Source organism: Betta splendens, chromosome 3 (assembly GCF_900634795.4).
Source record: "Betta splendens chromosome 3, fBetSpl5.4, whole genome shotgun sequence".
Classification (NCBI taxonomy): Eukaryota; Metazoa; Chordata; class Actinopteri; order Anabantiformes; family Osphronemidae; genus Betta; species Betta splendens.
The window spans coordinates 2405965-2426647 of record NC_040883.2 but is presented as its reverse complement, the minus strand read 5'-3'; the positions used below and the strand labels follow the sequence as shown (position 1 = coordinate 2426647).

The 20683-nt window shown below is 41.6% G+C and overlaps 1 protein-coding gene across 4 annotated transcripts in view; it reads left to right on the top strand.

Annotated features, from left to right (window-relative positions):
- Nucleotides 1-251: 251 nt before the first annotated feature.
- The window catches only part of itga11a (integrin, alpha 11a), a 30784-nt gene continuing 10352 nt past the window's right edge, over nucleotides 252-20683 (top strand). Inside the window, exons 1-14 of one of the 4 annotated variants that reach the window (XM_029144974.3) lie at nucleotides 252-891; nucleotides 3114-3316; nucleotides 7271-7385; nucleotides 13445-13557; nucleotides 13940-14031; nucleotides 14305-14419; nucleotides 14546-14673; nucleotides 14772-14920; nucleotides 15009-15153; nucleotides 15533-15698; nucleotides 15917-15987; nucleotides 17514-17658; nucleotides 18857-19005; nucleotides 20051-20194. In XM_029144974.3, coding sequence (XP_029000807.1) covers nucleotides 3268-3316; nucleotides 7271-7385; nucleotides 13445-13557; nucleotides 13940-14031; nucleotides 14305-14419; nucleotides 14546-14673; nucleotides 14772-14920; nucleotides 15009-15153; nucleotides 15533-15698; nucleotides 15917-15987; nucleotides 17514-17658; nucleotides 18857-19005; nucleotides 20051-20194 — 1581 coding nt within the window. In that variant the 5' untranslated portion in view covers nucleotides 252-891; nucleotides 3114-3267. Of the gene's footprint in view, nucleotides 892-3064; nucleotides 3317-7108; nucleotides 7128-7270; nucleotides 7386-13444; nucleotides 13558-13939; nucleotides 14032-14304; nucleotides 14420-14545; nucleotides 14674-14771; nucleotides 14921-15008; nucleotides 15154-15532; nucleotides 15699-15916; nucleotides 15988-17513; nucleotides 17659-18856; nucleotides 19006-20050; nucleotides 20195-20683 lie in introns of those variants that run through there. The other 3 variants (XM_029144973.3, XM_029144975.3, XM_041070106.2) reach the window with 3 other exon arrangements.

Genomic DNA, 20683 nt, shown 5'->3' with positions numbered 1-20683 from the left:
TTTTTAAGGCACCCATGTCTGAAGTCGATGTAGCGTCCAGCTTGGTTTGTTTACATTACATTCACAACATCAGAGTGTCCCTAATTCCTGTTAATGTATTTTTTTATTTGTTTCTGGAAAAAAAACATTCTGGATGAAGGAACTAGGATAGCCCACGTTTACAATAGTTATTGAATGCATCTTCGTTTTCTGTGTCGTAAATGTTGATGTCCGTCTTTTGTGTTGACCAATTAAAAACTGAGAGGCGGGTTGAGGAATGAATTCAGCGGGAAGAAGAGATGAAATATTATAGTGTCATATTTGCTGAAGGCTTATAAAATAATACATCCACGTACTTATATTATTGATTTCAACCTTGTAAAAAGAACATTCAAGGACAGTCATTTGTCAGGAAACTGGACGTTTTGCTTAGGCCTTATCTGTGCCGTTACCTGATGATGGTTAGCTTCAGAAGCTAGTTAGCTTCAGACGCTACAGTAGTTAGCTTTAGACGCTAGTTGGCTTCAGATGCTACAGTAGTTAGCTTCAGACGCTAGTTAGCTTCAGACGCTACAGTAGTTAGCTTTAGACGCTAGTTAGCTTCAGACGCTACAGTAGTTAGCTTTAGACGCTAGTTAGCTTCAGAAGCTAGTTAGCTTTGTGTGCACGTACTGTATAGCTTGCTTGTAAGAGGCTTATTAGTGCTGCAGATAGTGTCTCTTCAAGCAGTAAATACTGAGAGTAAACTCTGGGGTCAACAAGCTCCAACACAGTTACTGTACTGTTTGGTCAATGAAAAACCTACAACCTTCAGACCTCTGCACCTTGACTGTTGACTCAGACAGAAGCCATTCAGACAGACCCCAGATGACAGCGCTGCCAGTGGTGGTGGATGCCGGCTGTCAGCGCCAGGTACTGTTCGCACCCAGCCTGATTCTGATGGGAGGTAACTGCTTCTTTACGTCTGATCCCGTGAGGACAGCGTTCAGGTTCTAGCCTGAGGAGAAGGCCATACATTGCCCACAAACAGATAATCCCGGGGTGGTTGGGGTAATTGCTTGCAGTTGTGGTATGGCTTTGGAAAAGGCCTTGAAAAGGTGATGTATGTGCAGCTCCTGTTCAATATTGGTTTTAGAGCCTGCTTCACAGTGGGACTCTGTGTGGCTTAGATGAGCTGCAGGAGGTGGAAAGCTGAGATATTCCACGCTGGCTTTGTTCACCTCTGGTCCTCCCTTGCTGACAGTTAGCTAAATGTCTACATGGTAGTTTAGGTTAACAGCAGTGCAGCAGGGAGAGTTGCCCACCTCTTGTCTCTTTTAAACCAGTCCCTCCAACTGCACTGCCACAAAGCGTGTATTCAGAACAACGGCCCTAATCATAATTGTAGGTTTGTCTTCAGTCTGTCATTTGTCAGTGGGAGATTCTTTAGCTGTGAGTTTGCACCCACAATACTGGAAGAAAATATTTTTCTTATGAAACTTTTCATGTTGTTCACATTTTCATGTCATTATGACTGCCAAACCCATACGACTGCTCGGTTTCCTCTGCAATGGGGAATGCTTTATTTCAGTTTTAGATTTGCTGCTGCTTCACAATGATATTATGCCAACAGGAAGTCAGGATATGTCAAAAATATAGATTTTTCTGCAGGAATATAAAAAGTAGAACTAGATTCACTCTATTTCTATCATGGACTCATTTTGACTCACCTACAGTACCTCAGGAACCTGGCCCGTTGGTGTTTACACGAGCCGTGCTGCTGGACTTAATTTCCTGACCTGAAAGAAAAAAAGGGGCAGCAGTCTACTAAAGAAAAGTGATCCAATGAGCTTTTAAGCACCCTTAATGAAAGCAAGTCTTGATTCTTTTTTTTTTTTTTGAAGGTCCGGTTATCCGAGTCGTTTTAGTGCAAACACTGGCATGATTTGTAAGATCTGTGATTGGTTTGTATTGAAAGGAATGCTCACATGCTCATGTATTGACTGTTTGTCAGTGTTCTTGGGGACGTTACAGGACACATTTGAGTTTATTTATTTATTTAGGAACCTGTGATTAAGATCTAGTAATAATTCTTTACTCTGAATGGCTTTTATGGGACAGGTAAGTTTTGTGAAGGTGAGCTCCAGCCACATGCCACTGTTGAAGCATTAGTCTAAAATGAGAAAACTGGAATTAACATTGTCAAAGGAATTGTAATTTACATTCCTGAAAGTCAAAACACATACAGCATTTGCCAGCTATTCGCAAAGTAGCTTATAATGAAAGTGCAAATATTGATGTTTTTATTTCGAACATAGTCATTGCAATATGAAAGTCATTCTGCAAACCAAGCTGAAAATTAGGCTTATGTGAAGAAAAAATGTGCATTAATATGATACAGAGCGGTTAAGTTGTGAAGCGGAGATCTACCAGGTGACCACAATTGAATTTAAGGAGCGCTAATGGTCTCAAACTATGTCCTATTACATAACGGGATCATTATACATGGAGTAGTTAGGACTGGATGGCTCAGCTGCAGGGGGATGAGGTAACATGCCAACCGCACATTTGTGTCCCGCCGTTAAGCCGTTGGTTATTTTGTGGTCGCACCATGACGATGGCATCCGTGGTCTATAGCTTGTCTCTGGCAGAACGTGTCTTTGGTTGGCAGAGAGAAAATGATTATTGAAGCTGCTGATGTGCACAGAACCTTGTTTTTTTTAGGTGTACCTTTCCACCATTTTTGGAAAGTATGTTTTTTTTGTGTTAGCTTACTTACTCCACAAAGTCAGTCTGGATACCCTGACTTTGACGTCTCGATATTAACCTGCTTTTTAAATTCAGTTAAGTGAAAATTGATATATTTGACTCACGCACACAGTAACGTTCCACATCCAAATGCACATTCTCTACAAAGTCAAAATGTTAAGCAAGTAAAAAAAAACCTTTGCCCTAAGAGGGGCCATTTAGGTTTTCAGTAATTCAAACTGAGTTCAGCTAGTGTGTGTGTGTGTGTGTGTGTGTGTGTGTGTGTGTGTGTGTGTGTGTGTGTGTGTGTGTGTGTGTGTGTGTGTGTGTGTGTGTGTGTGTGTGTGTGTGTGTGTAGGACAGAGGTTTCCTGCCTACTCAGAGTGAACCTCCTCCTCCTTCCACAGTCTCCTCCTACCCCAACAAAATACAAGCAGTACTTCAGCTTGGACTTAGAATCCATCAGAGCGGGATCTTTAACCGTGGCTGCCACTCGTGTTGCCCCAGCCTCACACACAAACAGTAGGACAGCAGTCATCACACGCACACACTGATGAACATATGGAGTACTACTGGTTTCTCCTGTTCTGGATCTCCAGCCAGCACTTGGGTGAGTAAAAGGTCTTTATGGACTTTGTGTGTATCAAGATGTAGTTTGACTCTAGCAGCAACTGGAAAGTTAGAATGTGAGGTTCCACACAAGTGGCTGGAGTGTTTAGCATAATAAGCCACCTTTGTAGTTCCAGCTTAAATGAATATGTACAGTACAAGCATATAGTGAACTTTAACATAGAGTGATGTCTGAATGAGTGACTGTCTCTGTGAATGACATCATACCCTGGCATCTAGACCCTATATCGTGGTAAGAGGCAGGAAGACAGGGCTCAGTGGTTTCACTGAGGGATTTGTTGTCCTCCCCACAGTTACAGAGGTGCTCCATGTCTCATTGGAAGCAGACATGTTATTTTGTGAACTTCATGCTTCCTTTTTCACCGTCAAGGTTCCAGTGAGTGCAGACTTGTTGGTGCTCAGCCAGAGCTGTGGTCAATTACCAGTAAAATCACTGTAGCAGTAACACATCTACAGGATGTAGGAACGAGACCGTGGGTGATCAAGCCAGGTGACTTCTGACCTCAGAGCTCTAAGCAACACATACATGTAGATATGCAGTAGTATATAAGTATAGTACAGTGTGTGTGTGTGTATATATATATATATATATATATAGTAAGTATATAATGAAAAAGATGGCCACTCTGGATGTGGAGTCTGTGAAGAAAGAATTGATTTGGAAAATGTCCTTTCAGGTACATACAGAAGGAAACTGTGATTTAGTGCTGCAGCAATTGGACCAATGATCCCAGAAAACATTTATTACTTATTATATCAGTCATTTATCATTTAAGCAAATGCTATACTAAAAAATGACAACAGTAAAACGTGAAATTTTTGTGCCAGACTGAGTTGACAGGATAAAGTAAACAAAGCTCCTACACCTGTAGAAGGTGTTTTACAGGGGGATTCCATTTTTACTTAATGAGTGAGACACTCAGAAGCTGTTCTCGCATCATATCCATTTTTACTGGCAGTGCTTTTTTCATGCAATCCTCCATTATCCTAAAGTAACCTAAAGAATTACTGGATTCAACATTAAAACCTTTTCCGTCCACTAGAGGACCCTGCATTCTTCAGAATAAGCTGGTGGACGATCGTTACTTAATAAAATATCTGCAGTTGTTGTGAGTAACGTGCAGCTATGATGATGATGCAATGTATATAATGCATGAATGTCTGAGCCTTATTCTATATCTGTATAGAGCAGGTGCAGACCTGACTTGTAAGTCTGTTGTGTTTTCCCTTCTTATCTATCAGGGAGCAAGACTTCGTACACATTGAGCCTTAGTTTGATCCCTGTTAGCTCAGATGGTTACCACTTTCAAAACTGTGTCCAGTTGGCTGTTATTTTTGGGAACATCTGGTTTCAGATACTGTGTGCCTCCCACAGTATTTACACTGGCATAGCGTGATAGTGATAAAAGGTGCCAAAATGCTTGAAAGTATATTGTCTCCTGTCAAGTAGCTTTCCAGAGAAAACGATAATAATGCAAAACCACAACGGCAAAAACAGAACATTCTGTTGCTTTTGAGATTTAATGTTTTCTCTGTTCTCATATTTATTAAATCTCATGCTACTGGTCACATAACATCAGTCGGGTGAAGACACCAAGCTGCATCTACTAAATGCGTATACAGTAATACATATATTAGAACTAATAATGACTATAGATGAACAGTAGTATGAGGGTATCATTATGTACAGTATATTGAGACATCCTGAACCTTATCGTAATGTATCATAAAAAGTCTTATATTTCTATAGAAAAAGTCTCAAGATCAGCGGTTTGCACAGTCCAGCTGCTCCATGTCAATACTCTGTGGTCCGTTCCTGGAGAATCATACTCAGTGATCATACGGTAGCTCACTGTTCTGATTTTATATCACACTGCTGAAAGCCGCCTACTGGTTTCTATTCATGTCTCACAGACCTGTCTGTTCCCAACAATCTGCCGTCTGTCACCCGTTTTATGCTTCCCAATAAACTTTAGGAGGATGTTTGAAGGCAGGTTCAGAAATCAGCTGAACACATGAATCATTCCTACATCAGGAAATGAGCAATGTGAACAGCGTGTCAATATTTAGATGAAGGGTCTGCACAGTAGAAAGGTCCATTTATTTTAATGGAGCTTGTTGAGGAACAGAACAAACGGTCTATGGCTGCAGTTGAGGTAGAACCTATACATGGTGTATATGACTTCACACCGTGGCTGTCACCCCACTCTGTCACCACCCGCAGCTCCAGTACCATCAGCCACTTTCACATGCTAGTGGGAATACAGTAGATATTTGGTTTGCTCTTTGTTTAGACATCCCTAAATACTCACTAATGATCTAGTAGAAAATGCAGACAACTTCCCACTACACAGGACCAGGTTCATTCAAATGATACAACTTCTTGGTGTGTGACCGTTCACACAATGTTTATATTTGCATAATTTCAAACTGTGACTAAAATGAAAAATAGCTTGTTTATTTAATACTACTGTTTAGTTAACAAAATCTGCAGAAGTAGCTTCACCTGGAAGTTCACCCAGAATACTGTGAATCATTCTGACAAAATCATCAAAGACATCACTCCCACATTCAGATTTGCTGTGTGATTCATTCAGGGTCAACATTCATCCAGACAATCAGACTGTGTTTATCTCTGCTTGTAGGTGTAGACTTGTTGAAGTGAGAGTCGCTGAGAGAATCGATTTGGCTGAGAGGCATAATTACTAATGCTTTTCTAAAGGTTGATGAATATTTTGTTGCCTACTGAAAAAAATCTTGCACAGGCCTGAATAATTTGTAAAACACTCAACTCAAATGGTACAAATTGCTTCAAGTACATTTTTGGGAATTCTTGACATGAATTAGACAGTTATGCAAGCCAGGCTTTTGTGGTTCACATCATTACAAGTCAACCCAACTCTGCAACTGTCTTAAGTTAGTCATTCTTTGTGGGATCATTTAGCCTGTGTCGCACTTTGTTGAACATTCCTTCACTTCGTTGCTTACATTTAACTGTCTCACTTAGCTGGATGTGACCCCACAGACCAACAGATGGGAAGTGAGCAGTGAGTGGGGATGCTTAGCTCGAGGGATACAGTGAACCCAAAAGTGTGCAAACGAGAGAAGTGGGGGGGTTCTGTGCTTGTTAAAATCTGAGGCCTCTGCTCAGCTGTGCCAGTCAAGCTGTGAGAAAACACTTGATATTTAGACTGTGTTGTAAATTTAATTGTCTACAAAACAACTCCCCGTGTCTCACTCAACAATAAATAATTCACTGTCCTTCCTGCTTCAGCTTGTTTCTTGAATCTTAACACCTCAATAGATTTACTTTTGAATACCATGGTCTGTACAGTTTTACACTTAATCATTTAAAACTCAACTTGCTGAGTCCTTTTAACAATATTATTGCAGTTATAATTCTAAGATGATGTTTTTTCCAGATGCAGGAAATCGAATGGGATTGACCTGTATAGTGGAAAAGATGTATAAATCCTGTATAAACATCTTTACAGCTTGCCCTGGATGTAAATGAATCTGACTTATTTTGTTAATAGAAACCTTAATCTAGTTGCTGTCCAAACCTGACAAAAATCAGTTTGTGGTTGTTGCTTAATTTCCTAAAAATACCAGTTGTCTGGTTTGTGCCAAGCTGTTGGATCAACGCTTTTCTGGCTCTGTCTGATGAAGGATGTCAAACGTGACTGACAGCTCAGCTGCTCTTGGCTGGGACCTTAAAAGGGAAGTGTGTGTTTAGACTAGTGCAGAGGACAAACACACGCAGTACAGAGTAGACATTCTTCGGAGCATGTGTAAGGATGAGCTTGCTGCTGTTTAACACTTAGGCCAGATGTTGCTAATAGAAACGTCTGAGCACACACATCTGTAAGCCTGCTGGGACAATACCGTGTGCCCCTGAAGCTAACTGTCCTGTGTTGTCTCTTGTTTCTTTAAGGATGCCATGAATGCTTCAATATTGATACCAAGAAACACAAGATCATCAAAGGCCCTAAACAAGCCCAGTTTGGATACACGGTTCAGCAACATGTGGCTGCTGGAGGAGAAAAGTGGTAAGAAATGTTTATGTTTTATGTTCTGCGCCTGTTGAGAACCATATCTATGACTTTGTTTATAACATAAAGTAAAATCTGTTATGAGTAATATTTGCATATTGGACTGCAAAGCTTGTCAGCAACTGGAAAATATTCCGTATTGACATAGCTCTAACGTCCAGCTCCAACAAGAGTATTTGAATTACATCCATCTGTCAGTATTTTGAATTGCGATTTACAATATGTTTGTAGCTTCTGTAAAATTGCCAGACTTCACCTTAGTGATTTATGACTAATGTTAAGCGTTTAAGTACATCACAACTGTGAAACACATGCTGACAAGCTCCGACGCTGACAGAATGTCAGTGTTGGCAAGTAGATCTGTATTTACTGTATGTCAGGTTTGTAGTTTTTCTTTCTCAGAAGATCATGATCTACTGTGTGACTCCTCTGGTGTGCGAAATTTTCTCTGATTATTTGTGCTTGCAAAAACTACCTGCACTAATATTAGGCCAGCTGGCACCGTGTGGTAGACAGAACCGGTTTCAGGCATCTCCCAAAATCTAATCTCAAGAATTGTGGTACAGGAGAGCACTGCCAAGTTCCAGCTGTGCTTCTGCATGTGTGTGGTGTGTGGGGGGGTCATGTACTAAGCATTCATTTCTGTTTTAATATGCCCATTTTTTCTTCTGCTTTATCCAAATATTTGTGATGTTTCACTTCTAAGAATTATCTTGTGTGCAGTTTATTAACAAGCTGACTCTTTCTCTAGTCTCAGTTGTGAGACTAATGGCCTCTAAATAACTTAACCACCTGGCCATAGTTTTCACCCTGTCTCTTTAAAGCTTGAAACAAGATTGATTGTTGTAAAACGATGGTTAAAAGGCCATATCTTTCTTCACCGTACACCCACTATCACCTCCACATGCAGTAGATTACAGCATGATTGGTTTTACAGTACAGAAGGTAAACTTGTGCATCCACACAATGGAGCCTCATCTATTACCCAGCGTCCAGCTCAGTTGTTTAAACACTCACGTTTGCGTTTTCCCTTTTAGACCACACACACACACACACATCCAAACTCATAAGCTGTTGCACAAAGTGACCAATGTAAAAGCAGTAACTATACTGATATTGCTGGCCAACACTGATTTATTTTTACTGTCCCTCTGGCAAGCTATTAATCTTAGGTCGCCCTCAGGCAGAAAGTTGGACCTAGCAGAGAGCATTTTATTTATATAAAAAAAGCATAAAGTATTGCACATGGTGGTGAAATCACTGTATTTTGCTTGCCAATAAAATCACAGATCACAACGTCTGTTTAAAGCCTTAAAGTAAACAAAGCATGATAAACTGATTGAGAGTTGTTGTGGTGCTGTGGTTAATGACTGAGGTGATCCTGCTGTCACAAACACTCACTGACCAAATGTGCATATATGCATATGTATGCAAATATGCATTAATAAGCACCTTAAAACAGTCACCAACTAGTACGCAATGTACTTGTATTGGATAATTTCTCAAAAAGTCAATTATTGCTTTTTTCATTACACTTATCAGTTTTAAGCCAACTGATGTACATTTTAAATCTATAATAATAATGACTATCCACAGTACTGGGCGTCGGTGAGTGTTCAGTATGTGTTTATTCACATGCTCAGGCGAGGTTATCTGCATGTGTGCGTATGGGAGAGTGTGTATCTGACGCATGGTCTGACGGTTCTCAGCTGGACTAAGGAATGTGACAGAATCTGAGCCTAATAGGAAAACAAGCGGACTGATTAACATCATTATAAAGTAAAACTACACCGAAGTCCTGTATAAAACAAAGGATGGCTATTAACCCACTGCTCAAAGTCTCAGTCCCTGCAAATAAATATGTACGTTTGTGAGTGTGACCCGTTTGTTTGCAGTTTGCTCATTATCTTCACCCCTGAATCAGAGATGACTTGAGTTTCCAGAGCGTAGGGTTGCTGGTTTAGCTCCTGTGCTGACTCCTCTAGTTTCCCCTCCTCAGGGTATCCTTTTCGTTGATGTTTGATGATTGGGTAATACACAGACTATTAGTCTTGAAAGACCATGTTTCTATGTTTCACAGTATGACCCCCACTTTCCCCTCAAGTGGTTTCATCACAACTGAGGATTTAAATCGTTACGTTTACTGATGTTGCCCCTGAGTATTTGTGCCAAACTGCAGCACTGTCAACTTTTCCAGACTTGTCTCGTTTCTCAAAATCCTCAGCTTTGTGTTTGGATAGAAACAGGATCACAGCTGGAACGTGACGTAAAAAATACCTTTTATGAGCCGAACCTGAAGTCAAGACAGGCGTCCAGCTAAATGTAACAGATCCAAATTAACAAAGTAATCTTTGTTGATTTGAGTGAAATGTTCTTGGAGAAGTTATTTACAAGCGTTTTTGTGTATCTCGGATATTGAAACAATATGTGCAAAAGAAGGCTTATATTCATCAAGTTTGTTATTAACACTCAAATTGTGCAACTTTAACCATTTATGGCTTTGGACACATGCAGAAGTTCATACATCTTTGCCAAGTATGTCTATGACCACTGTTGATGAGCTACCAGGCTGAGGAAAGGCCACACGTCAGGAATGTGTAGTTCCATCTACTGTGCATTACGAAGCAGACGCTCCGTGGGGAGCTGAGGAAATGCTACATCCCGTTCAGCTGATAAAGTCCTTGAGTATTTAAACCTGATGGGCTCGTCAGACCTGCATACTTCAGCCACGCACCACAGAAGTCTCCACTTTTGATTTCCACTGTTTATTTTTCTACAGTTGTTCCAGGTCTTCTCACTGGAGACCTGACCTTTACTCCTCCGCTCAGTTACGAGCTGCACACCAGAAGGAACGACAGGGGCTCTGTGAAGTCTTTCACCAGTGGCCCTAAATAGTGTTTCTTTTATTTTACTAGTGTGAAAAGCTACAAAGAGCAGTGGTTTGAGACCTCCTGAGCTGGGAAGAAAAACAAAGTTCACTCAGCATCTTCCACTGTGCTAATGTTTAGCTGGTATGATGAACGCTAATTTGCATTTCGTCCAAATGAATCCATCAGATGGTGCAGGGACAGAGTAATACTGGCTATAGAGCCTCACACAAGTGTCCTTTAGTCTTCTCTCTAACAAAAAAATTGATTTCTAAATCATCTCTGAACAAAGTCTTGTATAATCGTGTCAATGTCTGTGCTGCTCAATGCTGAAAGGCAAAGTTGTTATGTCCAATAAATAGCTCTGGAAAATGATTAAGTGATAATTATGGTTCCCTCAATTTATGAGGCAGCGTTACAAAAGAACACACATCCTAATAATACAGTACAGACGACTGAAATGTGATGAGCAAGCGTGACATTGGAGTAACGCAGTCATGTTTGGGACAAGGATGTGGTTTTTACAGCGTATATGTTTCTTCCTTTTGAGTATAAAAAACATTACCACATTAATAACAGCTTGGACTTGATGATGGCAGTTCCTCAAACCCTCAGATTCTGTAACGATGGTTGTAAGCGCATATTGGGTCAAGTAGTTTCCAGCCGTGAAGTGATAATGCACCTGGTGCCGCCATTTGACCCTAATGAGCTGGTGAACACGACCGTTGGTGCAGCCTCTGATTCAGACCTGAGGCAGACATGCAACTCAAATCAAACAATGGGCCCTTTTCATCAAGGTAGCTGTATCCTGACCTGCTTTCTTATGCCAGGGGACAGCAATAACCGGAGTAATAATCATAATATTAATAGCTATGAAAATATGAGCTCTGTTGGAACCCGAGTGGTAAAATGAATTCCAGAGTCTGTGAGATGTTAAAAGTTGGCCTCAGGAGCAAAAACACTGACGCTTACTTCCATATGAGCTGCTGTTTGATGTGCGGTGATGGGCTGTTTAAACAACATTTCCTCTTTACGTAGTTGCATCTGTGAAATGTATAACCATAACCAGTGCTCAATTATCTGTGTGCGTGCCCTGTATATGTCATACCTAATGTACACAGCTGCCTAATTCTACAGATAAATCCAGCAGGCCACATAACACCAAACAATGAACTCAGTATTCAGGAAGCAGGAGTTTGTACAATCCTACCACTTACTCAACCCAGTTTAAAAAAGTACAATAATTTATTCCTGTGATGGAAGACATAAAAGAATCTAGAGGCAACAGTATCTTTGAGAGCACGCTGCAGGATAACGACTTTTATGGCAACAGCAGATGGGTCCATTTGACTTTTGAAGTGAATCACTGTAAAACAGTCTAAAGCTTCTTTTTCAGTCTAAAGCATCTTTTAGGATGAACTCATGAAGCGTTTTTTCAAAGATCTGCTAAAGTGAATGCAGACTTTCTCCTGGTCTGACTGTCAGCTCTTATCTGCTGTTGCTAATTCATTTCATGAAATAGATTAAATACTACGTGTGAAAAACGGTGGCTTTGACAAAGTGCATACTTCAACAGCAACAATAACACAATAAATTTGCTTAAAATTCCCAAAACCCGTAGGATTCCCAGAGAAGTCATGCACATCGAGTTATGTCATGTGCTACGCAAGTGTTTCTTTGGGAGTTTGGAGCCATTTTTGAAACTGCAGGGTTCATGAGTCTAACCTATAAATTCTTAAACTGAAGATCTTTCTTTCTTTCTTTAATTGCGAGTCTTTGACCTAGAGGTCCATGCAGGAGGTTGGCCGATGTCTGCTTTTGCTATAAAGTGGTGTCGAATGGCTTCCCTTTGGGGCTCGGCTGATCTGGGAGTTATTTTTCTTGCTAACTGCATTCCCTGGGATTTTTTTCTGCACACTTGAAATTCCTTGTAGACCTACTGTATTTATCAAAGCAGGAGTTTAGGATGCACCTTTTCTTGAATAATACATGCTTTAATTCAGTCAAGATGTAACCTAAAGTGAAAATGCTGAGAACAAATGAACAAAGGTTTTAATTCTTTGATTATCGTCTGAGCAATAAGACATTATTTGCATTGAGTCTGGATATGTAGCTACTGTATTTAACTACTGTATATCAAATGATAAAATGGCACACAGTCAAGTAGCATGAAAGCATTTTCAACTGATCCTAGAGGATTGTCAGTGGAAACTAAAACAGCTTTAATTCCCTTTTTACGACATGTTATTCGGGTTTAAATTGCGCTTATCTCTAAAATGGATTTGAATTATGGCCCCCCCATAAGGTCTGTATGTCCCGAAGCTATCAGTCTGAAGCTAAATGCACCGGATGACTTTATATTCTCCAGTACATCAAGTCATCTAAAACCTTTTGTGTGACATTTATAAGACCTCACTGATCCCACACAGGAAACCCACCAAGAAGTCAAGTGCCTGACTGACTTCTTGAAAACATTCTGTCACCTGAAAAGAATGTCCACTGCTCTACAAGGAAAGTCTGATGCCTAGGCCGGTCTATAATAACAAAAGTCTCTGATTTTATTTTCTTAATTATGTGAGACAACTTTGCTGCTTTAAGTGTTCTAATGGGAACACCACTGTGCGATCTAAGGATTGTCGACCAACATTCCTGGGTAACTACTGTATATGTACTGACAAGGTAGCAAGACATTGCAAACAGCCATGCTCTGGACTCATTTGTTCCTCAGCTGTAATTACAGTGGTCATAGAAATAAAACTTGAAAAAAGAAAGGCAGAAATTTGAAGTCAGTAGGGTTCATGAGCTGTGGCTCTCGCTCTCTGCTGAGGACAGACTAGCGCTTTGATCAGCTGGTGGGTCAGCACACCAGGATATAACACTGGCTTGTAAAATAAGGAAGTTATTATTCATTGAGCAAAAATAAATGACTGGGTGTGACTGTGTGAAAGTGTTTACTGTATCTGTGTGAAGTCTAGTGGTCCTGGACAAAATATGCTCTATTAAATGTTCTCAGTTAACTTCTGTGTACACAGAGGTTTGAAACGGTTGATGTCAGCCCTGTAAGCACAGACTTCTTCCTGAGAGAATGAAACACCCCTCTTCTAAACAGAACCGAGGACGCGTCTTGTGACAGAGAATAGATGACACAAAGCAGGTTGTAATACTGATTGTAACGTTTGTGTCTTGCAGGTTGTTAGTGGGGGCTCCGTATGAAATGAACGGGCCGTACCAGACGGGAGACGTGTATAAATGCTCACTAAGCAAACGAGCTAACGGCAACGCTTGCTCCAAGCTCAATCTAGGTAACCGCTCTGTTTTTACACTAACAGGGACAATAACTCCTTGTGTGTTTCTCAGTCGGCGTCATGGTGGCATGTGCAAGACAGAAATGCGGTCACAATAGCAATAACGCCACGATTGGCTATTCTTTATTGGTTTATGTGTGCTTCCATATGTGAGCTGTGCCACACAGCTCGCATGCTTCTGCACACGCAGTACACACGTGTTGTGCTGGTTAGGTAGGCAATGAAACGTAGTCGACTAAACATCTACATCTGCCCAGACAGAAGTGCCAGATGCGGAATCTCCTGTCTCAGCTCTGAAGGATGCATGTGTTTAGGTACATGTTTTGGAGTGTGGGTATCAAATACTGTATCATCTCAATGAGATAAATTTTGCCTCAAGGAAGGATATCTTTGACCAACGTGTCAGAGCGAAAGGACAAGATGAGGCTGGGAATGACGCTCACATCTAACCCCAACGACAACAGCTTTGTGGTGAGAACAACTTTCGATTGATGTGTCTTCTTCAGATATTTGCTTTAGCAGTTTAGTAATAGCCTCTTGCTGCAGAATGTTTTAACCAACTAGGGCGACGTTTATTAAAATGGCAATAGTCAAAATGGAAAAACAGAACTTTCCCACAAGATTGCCTTTTGATTACACGGTTATCGTACCTCAGCTCTTCCCATGGAAGTTGTCTGAGCACTTGAGCCATAACTTTTCTAATGTGCTGAGGTGAATGCAAAAATGTTTTCTTTTATGCTTCAGGCCTGTGGACCACTGTGGTCCTATGAGTGTGGGAGCTCTTACTACAGCACAGGCATTTGCTCCAGAGTCAATGCAAGCTTCAAGTTCTCCAGGACGATCGCGCCTGCTTTTCAGAGTAAGAGCTAAAGAATCTTTTTCGACAAAGACTCATTGACAGTTCTTAGTGTTTTCCTAATTTATGCACATCTGTTTTCTCTGTGTTTGCTTTCATGATTAAGTTTCATCTTCAAATGTCTTTCAGGATGTGAAACCTATATGGACATAGTGATCGTTCTCGATGGCTCAAACTCCATCTACCCCTGGTATGAGGTGCAGGCTTTTCTCATCAACATTCTCCAGAAGTTTTACATTGGACCAGGTCAAATACAGGTGTGTAACAACGAAATCAAAGTTGTAGTTTGTACTGATTGGCTTTACTTCAAGGCCATAGAATATATACTATCATCACTGTGGCTCTCCTCTGGCAGGTTGGAGTTGTTCAGTATGGGGAGAAGGTGGTCCATGAATTCAATCTCAGTGACTACAAGTCAGTGGAGGAGGTGGTGAAAAGAGCACGCAGCATCCACCAACGGGGCGGCGAGGAAACCAACACAGCTCTCGGCATCAACGTAGCACGGTACTCGATCAGCAGCTCAATAGATGAGCAGCATTACTCCTCTCCCCATCCTCCAAGGCTTGTACTGAACATCAGCATGCTTTTCTAGTTCTCAGGCTTTTAAGCAAGGAGGCCGCCGTGGAGCCAAGAAGGTGATGATAGTGATAACTGACGGAGAGTCACATGACAGCCCAGATCTCCAGCAGGCCATTGAGGACAGCGAGAAGGATGGCATCACTCGTTACGCTATTGCTGTGAGTCTGCCAGAGCTACTATGGGATCTCACTTTATGAGCTTTCACTTGGTTTTCAGATGGCTAATAAATTTCCTGTGCAGCTTTGAAACACCATAAACATTAATGAGATGACCTCATGGAGTTTGGTTAAAGCGGGTCTCTAAAGAGCTACAGTAAGTTAAGAATTGATCCAAAAACACTGAAAGAGGTCCAAACATAAGCTCAGTGGAGGAGTAGTTTAAGGTGTAAATGATCCACTGCTGGGTACGCACAGAACCTCCCCTGGTGCGAGCGGACGCTTTGTTACTGGCCTGTGAAACATGACAGATTCTTAAAGTTGGTTGACATTCAAGTCATTTTCTTGTGCGCCGTGTGAGTGTCTGATGTTGTGGTCCCAGGTCCTCGGCTACTACAACCGCAGAGGAATTAACCCAGAGGCCTTCCTCAATGAAATCAAGTACATCGCCAGTGACCCAGATGACAAACACTTCTTTAATGTGACAGACGAGTCGGCGCTGAAGGATATTGTGGATGCTCTTGGGGAACGCATCTTCAGTTTAGAAGGTTATTAATCAATGCATTCAAGTTAAGCTTAGAATCCTACATCCTGTCAACGGCTGTCTGCGAAAAGTGACATGTGGCATAGACAAATATGAGCTGAGCTACAATACGACATGTTCACACGTTAATTTCAGTCCTGTTACTCTAAGATCATAGCTGTTGTTGGCAGGTCAGGTTTCTCTGTTTTCACTGTCGGTCTGAACTCTGGCTTGTTTACACAGGAACCAGTAAGAACGGGACTGCCTTTGGCCTCCAGATGTCTCAGGCTGGTTTTTCCGTTCACAATGTTGAGGTGAGACTGACTTCTGCCACCAGGTTGTCTCATAATATCTTTCAACATGCAGAACAACACACACTTTCTCAGTTTCAGGTGCATCATAACTTCTCCCCACAACATGCCATTTTTTCATTCTCTATTCCTCCCTGAGGTGCCTGCTGCATGGCCCCAAGAGCTTTAGGTCATCCTGATTTAAAGCCCCTGACAGAGGAGACAGACCTCTTTCCACTCTAACCATGCAGTGATGGGAAATGAGACACCACTTGTTCCCCAGGGAAACATATTAGCTAGAAGCTCGAATGAGACAGAGACAGTTTTTCTTCTGAATAGTTTATTTTTCCTTTTCGTTCTGACGGTCGTTTGGTTGTATTTACTGTAGGAACAGTTGCAGGTGCGCTGGCTTTCACCATGATGCGGCTGGAGGGGCCTTAGGAACATCTCATCCACGCTACCTACTAATTATACCAATTTCAGATTTCCATTCTTCTCTTTTCAGAGTCCTTCCAGATGCAAACACTTTGACTTTCCAGTTCACCTTCACAGTGTGTCAAGGGAGAAATAAATACATAAACTTATGATGCTCAATACTGTCTCCCCAGCTCCACTGTAATTGATAAGAGTAGGACAACCTACTGGAAAGAATGTCTGGGAGCAGCGGGTTCTGAAAGCCCAGGTGATTTGGCTAAATGTTATGTGGGCCAACTCTGAGGCTGATTGTGTCATATGCTGTACTATACAGACGTCACATGCATTAGCATGTATAGAAGCTGGCGTATGCATTTGTAAAACTGTGCAGCTTATAAAATATTTTTCACAGCACATTCCTGTTCTATGTGCGATGAACATGACTTGGTCTCAGAGTGTGTATTTACTCTCCGGACTTTTGTTGAAGTAGATCTACAGTTGTGGCCTGTTCCTCAACGAGGAGTTCAGGCTCATGCAGTCTATGTAACTGCAGCAGAAATAGGTCACTGGTTTATGTTAACCGTTTTGGGGTTTCATTCATTTGCCATGGAGACCATTTTGACCAAAACAGAGAACCACAATGGCATAACACTCGTGTCAGACAGTGACGTAGTGTAAGCGTGGTCAGCACTCAATTCCATCTCTCAGGAAGGAATCGCAAGTCTTCCAGCATATGCTGGAAGACTGGAAAATATGTTGTTGGCATAATGCATATGGTAAGAAAAAAATGAGGTCATTATGCAGAAAGACACTATAATTATAATGTCAGCGTTACAAAGAATGGTGAAACATGCAGACAGAAGTTACCGCCTCTTTTCCTCTTGGTGTCTGCAGCCCATTGCGCTTGGTGGTTTGTTTTCTTTGTTTAATAAGGAGGAGAAATACACACTGATCAGAATTTAGCAGTGATTTAATGACTGAGGTTGAGATTTATTTGCATACTGCGGCTTCTGTGAGACAGTGTTCTACAGCTTTGTGACTTGTTCAACTTGTGTTGTTAATTCACCAGTTGGAAGAGAACGAGTCTTGAATATGTGATGAAGTGTAAAAGGTTCTGTGATGCACCTTTCCTACAGGATGGCATTCTTGTGGGTGCTGTTGGAGCTTATGATTGGAATGGGGCAGTGCTGAAGGAAACCCGGCAGGGGAAGGTGGTGCCTCCTAAGTCGTCCTACACAGAAGAGTTCCCAGAGGAGCTGAAAAACCACGGTGCCTACTTGGGTGAGTCACACCTGAACTAATAGTTGGATTAATGTCAAGTATTCAGTAACTACTGTGCTTAAATCAGAACAGTTAAAAAGAGAAGCTACATCCTTATTAGAAACCTTTACATAAGTCAGATGTACAGTACAGCAGCCCAGTTAGAGGAGGTGTGTTAAAGCACCACCTGTCCGGTCTTCAGCTCTTCTCAATAAAGTGTTCCTATTGCTCTCATGCTCCTCGTCATCAGTCCACCTTTCTTCACCACCACAGATCTCTGCTCAAATCATCAGTGGTTTTCCTCTGAGCTGCCATTGGAAGCCTTTCTAGAACCAGTAGGAATATGAGGTGGGAGCATAATGCTGGACAGGCAAGCTGAGAAAATGGGATGTGAGGATCAGAGATGAAGGTGGAAAACTATACAAGACCAAGTGGAATTTTGTTTGTGGGGAAAACTGCAAAAAAACAGAAATGAAACAAGAAATCTGAGAAAGCAGAAAATTACGTACTTTGTATCTGGAGTTTCAAATCCTCCAACTGCAATAAATTTGCTATGAAATTTAATATTTTACTTTTATGTACTTTTAGTACAGAACAAAATGTTGGACAATACAAGTAGAATATGACCATCCGGAATTTTACTTGATTTATGCTCTGGACACGGTGCAGGAGGTGGTGAGAGAAGGGTCCTGGCTAAACCCACATCCATCGTGGACCAGAACTCTGACCCACTGGGGGATTCACTGTCTGCTCTGGAGCAGCTTCAGTAGCAGACTGATTCACCCTCGCTGTGTGAAGGAGAGATATCGTAGATCTTTCCTACCAACAGCGATCAGACTATGCAGTCAACACTGTTCACTTCCTCCCACACCACAACTGATAACCATCAGTGGTTATGTAGACATTTACTTTGTGCAATATTTGTGCAAAACTGTAAAATATTTATATTATATTTATACAATATACAATAACCCTACCTATTACTCCAATCTGCCTGTACAGTGTTGAATTGTGCCAACTCAACCTAAGTTGATTTGATTTGCTGCTGTACTTTTCATTTATTGCTGTACTTTACTGTGCCTATGCTGTTAAAATTATTTTTTTTTCCACTGTGGCCTTTATAGATCCATTTGTTAATAATATAATATTCTTCCCTTTTACTTTTGCATTAATCTTCATACGGGAGCAGAACTAATCATTATGTGTCTTCCATAACCAGGTTATACTGTGACGTCTGTGGTGTCAGCCAAACACGGCCGTCTACTAGTGGCCGGAGCTCCACGATTCAACCACACTGGCAAAGTCATCATCTTCACGCTGAAGAACTCAGGGAACCTCACCATCTTGCATTCCCTCAAAGGCCAGCAGGTAAATGTACAAGAGCATCTCCATTTAAACCTAGCTGAAGAAAAGCTCATAATTAAAGACAGTCTTCGTGTTCCACTGCATGGACAACTAACAGGGCCAGATGCTCAGAGAGCCCATTGTGGCTGACTACCATTAACTTGCCAGCCTGTTGACGATTAGCTAATAAGCTACAGCAGTTTACCAAGCAGGTGCTAAGATTAGAGCGTCACAAACAAACAGAGGGGTTCATACCACTTTATAGAGCAGACCACACTAGAAATGTGCTGAATGGGTACTTTAGTTACCTCAAAGACAGTTCCAAGAGATCCTAAAGGAAATAAAGAAAGAGCATCCGATTGAGCAGAACAGTGCCTCAGCCAGACCTACTGTACTGTAGGTACTCTGTAGCTTTGAAAGGTTTTTAAACTCGGGCGTATATAATTAAGGAGCATACACAAGGAAAGCATCACGACATGCAGGATTATCCATTGTCTACAGTACATGTTAGGTATAAAGTGATATATGCTGTGTATTACGATCACCGTTTCAGGGATGTGCTTGTGTGTTAATGACGGTTGCGCTGTACTTCCTCAGGCTGAGCCTAAAGTGATCCTGCAGCAGCCTTAAATTTTACCTTGTCAGCAACAGCTCATCCAGAACAGCAGATGTTTTCTTGAGTTGTAAGATTAAATTTTCTCATTCCCAAACTCTTGAGGAAAAGGCTTTTTATAGGCAGATGTTTCTAATCTGAAAATCAACTGATGATGTTCCATCTGCTCCTGCGACGGGTCCAGTCTCCATCTGTAGTCACAGTCTGAGCATGTACCAGCGCATCAGGACTCTGACCGCTTGTTTTGACACAGCACAGGCCACCATTTGCTAACAATATTCAAGTTCAAAGGCCTCTTTAGATCAATAGCAAAGCATTAAAACCTACTGAAATGTGGGTCAGCAAACAGTTTGTTCCAATCCACACTTTTATTAAAGCACCAATAATTTATACAAGAGATTACACATGTCAGGGATGACGGGCTCAGAACTGATGGTGAGCATATGTTCCTTTCAGATTGGCTCCTATTATGGAAGTGAGATTGCACCTGTGGATCTGGATGAAGATGGAATAACTGACAACCTCTTGGTGGCAGCACCGATGTTTTTCAGTGGAGGCTTGGAGAAGGGAAAGGTCTACATCTACAGGGTGACAGAGCAGGTAGGTACCATAGGAACTCAAACAACCCAGCCTCACACATACAGGCCGTAACCATTTGGACCAAACAACCCACCACGAAAAGCACCTGCTCAAACTCCAGTCTCTCCCAGTAGTTATACACCCGTCAGGTCTCTGGTAGCACACACTAAACCAGAGCCTGCTGCTGTCTGTCCACCGGTAAAACAGTGACATGCTACATGCAGACATTTGACACATGACCTTGTCCAGAACAAATGTGAAGAGCGAGTGAGCAACCTCTGCCATGCCAGTGTGCAGATGCTGTTGAATGTGTAGGATGAACTCAACAGGAAAGTATTCTGCTCCTTTTAAGCCTGTTTCCAGCGAACCATTTTAGAGGCGAGAACTTTATTTAATAGAAGGAAATTTCCAAGTGTTCCCGGTCTGTCTTGCTCATTGGAATAATAAATGTCTTCAGCTGTTGTGCATCCACTGAACAGGGCTAGTGGAGGTATTCACATATGTAGAGTG